At 49.6% G+C, this 9,388-nt stretch overlaps 1 protein-coding gene across 1 annotated transcript; it reads right to left on the reverse strand.

Moving 5' to 3' along the window:
* Nucleotides 1-2,296: 2,296 nt before the first annotated feature.
* MRPS24 (mitochondrial ribosomal protein S24) lies at nt 2,297-7,081 on the reverse strand. Its single transcript, XM_033159213.1, has 4 exons — nt 6,990-7,081; nt 4,636-4,716; nt 3,827-3,938; nt 2,297-2,839 (listed from the first exon to the last, which is right to left on the reverse strand). Exons 1-4 carry the CDS (start codon nt 7,038-7,040, stop codon nt 2,556-2,558), a joined length of 528 nt encoding a protein of 175 aa, XP_033015104.1. The 5' UTR covers nt 7,041-7,081; the 3' UTR covers nt 2,297-2,555.
* Between the last annotated feature and the right edge of the window lie 2,307 nt (nt 7,082-9,388).

The raw sequence follows: 9,388 nt of genomic DNA on the forward strand, positions 1-9,388 counted from the left end.
CCTCTGTCCAGGTATGCCTCAGCTCCCTCCCTGGCCAACCAGCCCGTTTCCAGGAAGGAAGGAAGAGTTGCACAAGCAGAGTTGCTCAAGCACAGCTGCTAGGTCTTGGCCTCATCACAGGGCGGCACGCAGGGGAGGGAGGGAGCTTGCTTACAGTTCAAGCCAAGGAAGCCCATGCCAAGTGACCAGCTTCCGCAGTTGCCCACCTGTCAATGACTGACTCTCTGCAACTGGCTCAAGCCAGTTTCCTTGCTGCCACCTGCCCTCCCTTGGCACCCAGCCAGGCCAGTCACTGAGGGCAGCTGTTGAGATGGTGGAGAAATGGAGGCCAAAGGAGTGTGTAGCTCATATTCAAAGCCCTCCATCGACCCACATCCAATCGGGGCTCATGCAGCACATGCAACTCAAGCTCGGGCACAGACCCCTGGATCCCTTGGCAGAATCTATCAAATAACACACAAGAGCTTATGAGCCTGTGCAGAGAGACCTGCCTCCTGGATATGGCAGCAGGGAGGTATTATTATGGCAGGAGTGACAAGACAAGATCTGATGGGCCTCTTCAAATACCTAAAGGGCTGTCATATGGAAGATGGAGCAAGATTGCTTTCCGCTGCTCCAGAGAGGAGGACCCAAGCCAATGGATACAAATTATAATAAAAGAAATTCTGACTAAACATTAAGAAAATCTTTCTGAAGTTAAGAGCAGTCTGACAGTGGAACCAAATCCCTTAAGTGGTGGTGGACTACCCTTCACTGGAGGTTTTTAAACAGAGGTTGGATGGCAATCTGTCAGTGGTTCTTTGGCTGTGGTTCCTGCTTGCAGGGGGGTTCTACTAGATAGCCCATGGGGTCCCTTCCAACTCTCCTATGATTCTATGACCTTCTTTATTGTGAGGACACGACGCCCCCAGGAGTTTCCACAGCCAGCAGGTGCAGTGGAAAAAGCACAAAGTAGGTGAAGTCTAACCCCCCCCCCCAAAAAAAACATGCCACCTCACCCCTCCCCGATCCCTCTCTATGGCTGTCTGCTGGGAAGGAAAAAGAAGTCTCTCTTCCACCACACCCAGCACAGAAAACAGGCAGCCGGCTAGTGCAATGTGGGCCTACAAGCCAACTGCTGGCATCATTCTTTCAGCTCCCTAATTTTTAACAATGTCAGTGGCTTCCCCTATTTGCTACTCCAGCACAAAAGTGACGGCATAATCCAGACCGTTCTCTCTCTTTTTTACGGAGGAGAGCAAAGGACAATTGCTTTAGAGCACATCAAAGACAGTTATTACTCATTTGCTGCACAGGACCCAGCTGCCTTATTCTGCTCCAGGGAATTTCCTGTATCTGTGCTGGGAAAGTACAATTCTCTGATGTGTTGGAGCTAGCTGGGTGCTGGCTGCACAAGTATGAGTGGCCCCAAGCAAAGAGTGATGTCACCGTCACTGATGACAAAGGACAAGGTCCACAACCCATCTATCAGAAGAGAAGCAAAAAAAAAAAAACCAAAAAACAAACACCTCTCTAGGGTGCAAGCCTGGGCAGTGTGTATGGAGGTCCTGGGCTGTACAGATGGCAAGACACCCCCCTCCTCAGCCTCACTGATGTGGTCCAAAGGAAAGCAGAGCAGTACATTTGGCACCAGCTTGGCTGCAGGAGTTGCCGGAAGGAAGCATTCAAGGTGCCATCCAACCGTCTTAGGAACTCCGATTCAGATTTGTGTAGGGTTTACTCCTTAGCCTTTTCTTCTAAGAGAGCCAGTGTGGTGTAGTGGTTAAGAGCAGTAGACTCGTAATCTGGGGAACCAGGTTCGCGTCCCTGCTCCTCCACATGCACCTGCTGGGTGACCTTGGGCTAGTCATACTTCTCTGAAGTCTCTCAGCCCCACTCACCTCACCTGTTGTGGGGGAGGAAGGGAAAGGAGAATGTTAGCCGCTTTGAGACTCCTTCGGGTAGTGATAAAGCAGGATATCAAATCCAAACTCTTCTTCTCCCGAAGAAAAGCAGCCCAGTTCTCTGAACAGTAAAGTTATCCCCTGCAGAAGGAATGCACTGCCACCCACTGCCTGTGTGAACCAGATATTCTGTAATTGTCACTGAATGGAAACCTGCAGGACCACCCCTAAGAGGCTGCCATATAGGAGGGGATGCTTTGAGCAGCTTCTGCACCATGGCTGCTATAGCCACAAAGATACTTCAAGCCCCTGCCTGGAGCAGGGTTAAGCCCAATGGATGTCAACAGCTTCTGGGATGCTCCTGGCATATAAATTGGGAGTCCAGGAAAACAGATCTGGAAAAGAGCCACAAATAAGAGGCACAAACATTCTTTGTTTGGATTTCAACAACAACAAAACCCAACTCCTTTCACAGCAAGAGTCCAGGGCTCAGTCATTCTCTGAGCCTTCACAAGCAAACCGAGTGTCTTCCTTACAAGGTGGCTGCCAAGCAGAAGTTCCCAGATGCCCATAACTCCCTGGCTGGAAGGCTCCTGCTCCTGGTTCAAGAAGCAGGAGGCCCAGCTGGGTCTTGGCTCAAAGACAAGCTCTCCCCAGCAGGGACGGCCAGAACTAGATATACTTGTAGACCACCTTCTCACGAACTGTCTGCACTTCCATCTTGACGGGGCACTTGTACAGGAAGGAGAGCAACGTCTCTGTGTAGCCAATCAGGAAGTAGAACTTGGAAGGCTGCAGCTTCTGCAGGAAAATGGCGCAGATTATCAGCGTGTTGGCACGGCGCTTCAACACAATCTCGCTGGCCAGGCAGCCATGGAAGGTGCCGTAGATTAACTTGCGGATGAAGACATCCTCCACAGAGCGTTCAGCTGCCCCTCCCTCGCCACTCAGGTTACCTACAGGGGAGGCAACAACACAAGGGGAAGGGACAGATCATTAATTCATTAATTATTGTATTTCTATCCCACTTTTTCCTCCAAGGAGCTCAGGGTGGTATACATAGTTCTCATCCTCCCCACTTCACCCTTACTGTGAGTGTGAGTGACTATCCCAACATCACCCAGTGGGCTTCATGGCTGAGTGGGGATTCAAACCCTGGTCTCCCAGGTCCTAATCTGACACTCTAACCACTATACCACACTGACTTTCTGTATCAGGGAGCACCAGCCTCGTTGTGCTCTGCATTCAGGAGGGTCATAGCTAGTCCTGGTGGTTTCAACCAGCCCTTTGGTTCACAACTTTCACTGGGTGGAAAAAAGGCCGAGCCAATGAGGACATGGCTCACAGCCTAGGTCAATCCCAGGGGGAATTATTATGCCTTTATTGAATTGCATTGATTGTTTTGATGAATTGGTGGTTGTTTTTTGCTTTATTTATATGCTGCTGTGTTCGATATGATCGTGATTGCAATGTATGTTTGTGATTGAAGGCTCTTGTGGTTGTTGTGAGCTGCTTTGAGCTCAGCATCTGTTGTTGGAAAAGCAGAATTACAAATATTAAATCAAATCGAAGTGACTGAATACCCTTCCAAGGAGGCCAGGTTTGGAAGAACTTTGTATGCAGCTCATAACAAGTGCCAAGGGAGTATCTACGCCTGCCAAGAAAACCACACATTGTGGACAAGAACACCGAATGGGTTTCTCTTTTCAAGACACAAGCAGTGCGGAAGATGTCAGGAGTGATGACGCCCCACCCCACCACCTCCTTTCCCCAACAATAGTGTCCTAGGCCCCATCTAATGACAACAGCCCAAAACCCAAAACCTTCCAGGAGTGGCTGCAGACCAGACTGCTTGTACATCTCCACCTTTTCCAAATTAAAAAAGTTTTGGTTTAAGTGTCAGAACAGCCCATTCCCTCCCCCCACTGCCCCCCCCAACTCACTTGTATGCTGGGAGAGCCAGCCCTTGCGGTGTGCAATGAAGTGGGGTGGGTGGGCTTCCTCATAGGTTACGGGCTTGTCTCCTTTCCCAACACGAACTCGAGCTGCTCGGTTCTGCAAGAGAGGTGTTGCAGGAGGTGTTTACCTCTCTCACACTAACAGCATGTGGGCGCACAGGAGAGTCCTATGCCATCTTTATAACAATGGAAGGCACCCTGCCCTTGCCTGCAATGCCACAATACACAGGAAGCCAGCGGTGGGCAGAACCTCACAGACCTCTGGGTGATTTACAATACATCCACAAGGGCCTTTGACTCCGGATTTGGCACCAAAGGAAATGGTTTTTTTTTTCTAATGCAGATTACTGTGCAAGGAACATTTATACAAGACTGTGGCTGGGGAACAAAGACTCAACCCCCACCCCCGTCCCTGCTTGAATGCTGTGGTGCTGATTATGATCCCCTTTCTGACCTGGCCTTTCTATTGAAAGGTCCTGACAGGGGTGGGGGGTGGAGGCTGCCTTGAACCCAACTCAGCTGTGGCATGCTCAGGGTCCCTCACAGGCCTAAATGTGTGGGGACCTAATTCATACAGAAAAATCCCTCTGCAGGCAAAATGAAAGGAGCTCCCAACACCTTTTAACATGGTATGTGGTTAGCTTTCTGCAGCAAGCAAAGTCAGAGAACCCCATTTGAAACCCTGGCCCTAGAAGAGGAGAAAACCCAGTTTTTCCTGCAAAAAGGCAGAGTACTCCACAGCTCTCCCAGGATAGCAGCCACCCAAGTGTCTTTTGGATCTCTCAGGCTCTTACCTTACAGCAGGCAACACTGGTCCGGAAATCCCGCCTTGCACAGAGGTGCCAGGAAGTATTGCCAGGATTCCCTACAAAGGCCTGAAAACAGAATGACAATCAGGTACTCATCTGACACAATGGAGAACCAAACCAAGCACCTCTATGCATGTTTTTAGGTTAGCTCGACAGCTCCCTTGTAGTACACAAGCACACACCACACTTTCTAGGTCTCTAGCACCCACTACTCAGAGATGCTGTTGCCTCTGAACAAAGAAGTGCCATTTGGTTATCAAGAACTAACAATTTTTGGCAGCACTCATAGCCTCCAAGAAGAAACTAGAATTAAGGGATTGGCTACAGAGATGGTGCAAAGATTTGAATTGTACGGGAAATAAAAGAGGATGGACTCAAAATCTTAAGACAGGAAAGCAATGATATTCAATAGCCATTACTGAAACCTGATGGAATGAGATTCATGAATGGAATGGAAGAACTGAAGGGCTTAGCTTATTTTAAAAGAACAGATCATTAACAGGATGCATACACGAATGAAGAAATCTACAAACCTAAACACTTGGGTAAAAAATATTTAAAAGAGGGAAATAACAGCTACATCTTTGTGGGAGCATGCTGCAGACTGTCATGCCAAAAAGAAGACTTGAATGGTGCCTTCCTAGATCATAAAATCATAGGACCCTCAGGGTCACCTAGTCCAACCGTCTGCAATGCAGGAATCTTTTATCCAACACAGGGCTTCTGTTCGAGGACCCTGAGATTAATAGTCTCATGCTCTACCGGCTGTGCTATCACAGACAGATGAGCATATTTTCAAAGAGGAGATTTCAACTATCCTGATATATACTGAAGGCAAGCCTGGCTGACAACTTCATCTTCCAGAAGCACCGGAAGCTGCTTGCATGTGGGCTAGACAATACGGGCTATTTTTAGGTGATCAGATGCACCATACCAAAGAGTACCAATCAGTGGCTCCTGGAGAGAAGAGGTTAAGTTGGATGCCACAGGGTTCCATTCTGGGTCTCGCATAGTTGAACATATTGCTCTATGACTTAGATCAGGGACAGTCAACCTTTTTATACCTACCACCCACTAATGCGTCTTTCTTGATGGTAAAATTTCCTTACCACCCACCAGTGCTCAATGGAAGGAGGATTCAGCTTGTACTGTAGAACCCCCTACCGCCCACCTAGAATCCTGAAACGCCCACTAGTGGGCAGTAGGGACTAGGATGACAACCCCTGACTTACAGTAAATGGAGGGTGCTCATTAAATCTGCAGAAGACACCTGACTTTGAGGGGTAGTAAATACCTTTGAAGGCAGGAGAAGGATGCAAGATTTATCCTGGCAGGAGAAGAACAGGATGGGTGACACCTGTCTTAGCAGGAGCACATGCGAAAAGGAACTAGGGATCTTAGTAGACCTCAAACTAAGCAGGAATCAGGAGTGCACTGTGGAGTAGCTAAAAAGGCTAATGCAATTCTAGGTTGTACCCCCAGAAATCATACAGCGTCTAGACTGTGAGACAGGGTCTCCGAGACTACGATTAATGTTGCCAAATTCTGCGTTTCTGCTATTAGACGCAGGAAATATGAGCTATCCATTGACAATGTGCAGGCAAAGGCAAATGTTTAATTTTATTTAAGATCTTAATTTCGAAATGCTGTTTTTTCGTGTGTTTGTCTTGTGTGTGCTACGTTGATCAGCTGAAGAGGACGATTTGGTCTGTGACTGTTTAATAAAATTTGAATTTGAATAGACTGTGAGAAGCAACGGTTCCAAAGCTCTGCCCTCCTTTGAGCAGGTCTCACCTGGAGTGCCCAGTTCTGAGCCACACATGTGCAACATAAAGAGACAATTAGGAGACACAAAGACCACCTTCAAAGGTGGCGGTTGCTGGACAACACTTCCCCTCATCCCTAGCTGGGTCCGATGGCTGTTGTAGCCCAGCCACCACCTTGGCTGACCCTGACGCACATGAAGTTGAGCAGGGCCGGAACTGGAGGTAAAGAGATTTGGACTGAACTTCAGGGAGAACTTCAAGGATCACCGCGCCTGTTCCAGAAATGGCAGGCTTCGCTGGAGGCTTTTAAGCGAAGGCACCTTAAACGTAATTTGTCGCGTTTATATCCCGTCTTTTTTCCTCCAAGGAGCTCAAGGCGGCTCCACTTCCCTCAATTAATCCCCACCACCACAACAACCCTGCGAGGTAGGCTGAGAGGCAGCGACGGGCCCCCCAAGGTCACATTTAGGGAGCTTCCTGGCCGAGTCGGGGCCCCTGAACCCTCCGCGGTGGGGCGTGAAGCCCCTTCCAGCCCCCACCCCAAAACGACTTCCTAACCGCCCCCAGACTCGCCTCAAGGCCCCGCCGAACTGCCGCCGCCGCCCTCCACCAGGGGGCCGCCATCTTGGGACGCGACGTAGGAAAGAAGGGTGAACCGGCCAAGTCTCGCGAGAAGAGGGGAGGGCAATGGTGCCCGGATGTACTCAGAGACGGGGGGGGGGGAACCCGAGCGCCAGCATGTTATGGGTCGAGGCCAAAGAGAGAAGCCGAGCACGTGCTGCCTCACAACTTCCGGTCGCAGTGCGACACCTCCTGGAGATGCTGCCCGCGGGGATGGAACCAGGAATCTGGGACCTTCTGCATCATGCCAGCCCTGAATTCCAGTGACTTCATCTAGATTTAAAACGGGCATCCAGTCTCTCAGTGACTATTCCAGGGGTGATCGGAGCTGGTGCGATTTCACCCACTCGCAAGTTGCAGAAAAAAATATTTTGTCCAGAGAGCTGTCTGGCAAGGATGGCTATATCCAGAGAAAAAATGGTCTCTTTTTGTTTTTTGTAATTTAAAAAAGAAATCCAATCGAGCAGCAGAATATATATATAACTTGGAATCACAGAATTGTATAGTTGGAAGGGACCATGAGGGTCATCTAGTCCAACCCCCTGCAATGCGGGATATTCTGCCCAACATGGGGCTTGAACCCATGACCTTGAGATTAAGACATAGCTGTCAACTTCCCCCCTTTTTTGCGGGAAATTCCCTATTCCAACGCTGTTTCCCACTGCAAAAAAAGGGAAGGTTGACAGATATGGCCGTTTCCCAATGCAAGAAAAAGGAAGGTTGACAGCTATGGATTAAGAGTCCTGTGTTCTACGGACTGAGCTATCAATTGTTAAATCAAGAGGGAAAAGATCGTGTAATTTTCTCAACTGGAATTGTTGTATGGGTAAAGAACATAAGAGGAGCCTTCTGGATCAGGCCAAAGTCCAGCCTCCGGTTCTTACAGTGGCCAACCAGATGCCTGTGGAGAATCTCATGAGCAGGACCTGAGCACAAGAGCACTATCCATAACTGGGATTCAGAAGCATTATTTCTGCCTCTGGCTGTGGAGGCAGAGCATAACCATGCTGGCTAGTAGCCATTGATGGCCTTCTCCTCCGTGAACTTGTCCTGCCCTCTTTTGAAGCCACCCAGGTTGGTGGCCATCCTTCCCTCCTGCAGCAGCGAGTTCCATAGTTTAACTGCACTGCACTCTTACCTGTCCTGCTTCTTCCAGCATTCAGTTTCATTGGATGTCCATGAGTTCTAGTGTTATGAGTTTCATATTCATCTTTATGCCCCCCCCAACCCTCAGATGTAAGATGGGGCAGCTGCTGAGTGCCGGCCTGGTGGCAGCATATGTTCTGTCCCCCTCCTCATGGGCTTGATGTCTAGTGCCCCGTTTTTTTTACATCCGGGCACGTTGACATCAAATGGTTCGTTTGCAAGCCCCGTCAATCAGCCAGTGATCAGCTTTGCCTTCCAGCCCAGCCATATTGAAAATGAAAATGACCCCGGCATCATCCATGACACCCAATGTTGGGCAAGCAGGTGTTGTTCTGCGGGCTTGATTAGCCCATGGCTGGTGTCTATAGGATTGCTTTCACACACACCCTGGATCCACCATGTAGAAAGGTGGGAAATCACTAAAGCAAAAGTATATTTTCTTGTGGGGGGGAGGAGAGTAAAACTAGAGCAAACGGGAAGAAGGGTCTCTATGTCTCCTCCTGTGTTCTGGAGGAAAGACGTCTTAGTGAAGGCCCCGTTTGCTGCCCTTGGAGCAGTTAGCCATTTCCCTCCCATCTCCATGCCTGCCCGTGCCTGTTTTATATGGGGTTATGCCAAGTCCAGATGCTTCTGACAAAACCAACCAGTCGTCCACAGAAGTTTGTGACTCAGGCTCACCCTTTGCTCTTTGTTGCCCCAGGCAGGCTGACTAAGGTGGAAGTTATTTGGTAAGTTGGCATCAGAGAGTGGCTTCAATAGGAGGGGGTTGGGGGGCGGGCCATTATTATTCCCCCTCCTGCCTAGAGCCACAGCTCTGCAACCCTGTGCAACCTCAGATGCCCCATAGTTAGAGGGAGGGGCAGCTTTGACCAAGAGACAAACCATCAGAGAATTGCCGAGGAACACAAAGAAATGCGTTTGTGCTGCTTTTGATCTTTATTCCGTTTCCACCCCGCCTTTCGCACACGGAACTCAAGGGAACGTCCATGGGGTTCTCAGACAGGCCCCCCCCCCAACCACCAGAAACGCAGAAGCATTGGCAAGGCGGCCCCATCGCACATCTGTCCCAGCCTTATGTCCTGGTTCTCCTACTTCTTCAGAGAAGCATCTTGTGGAGGAAGAAACGCCTGGAGTCACATCCTCCACCAGGCTGGTGGCTGCAGAAACCGGGGGGCCACAGGCGACCAGTTCGTGGGGTTCTCCAG

Source organism: Lacerta agilis, chromosome 8, assembly GCF_009819535.1.
Source record: "Lacerta agilis isolate rLacAgi1 chromosome 8, rLacAgi1.pri, whole genome shotgun sequence".
NCBI lineage: Eukaryota > Metazoa > Chordata > Lepidosauria > Squamata > Lacertidae > Lacerta > Lacerta agilis.

What these genes read in the sequence shown, in the direction of transcription:
- MRPS24 (XM_033159213.1), bottom strand. Translation starts at nt 7,040, where the DNA reads ATGGCGGCCCCCTGGTGGAGGGCGGCGGCGGCAGTTCGGCGGGGCCTT. An exon ending in CAGTTCGGCGGGGCCTTGAG is followed by an intron (nt 4,717 to 6,989) that starts GCGAGTCTGGGG and finishes TTCTGTTTTCAG; the next exon opens with GCCTTTGTAGGGAATCCTGG. An exon ending in CCAGTGTTGCCTGCTGTAAG is followed by an intron (nt 3,939 to 4,635) that starts GTAAGAGCCTGA and finishes CCTCTCTTGCAG; the next exon opens with AACCGAGCAGCTCGAGTTCG.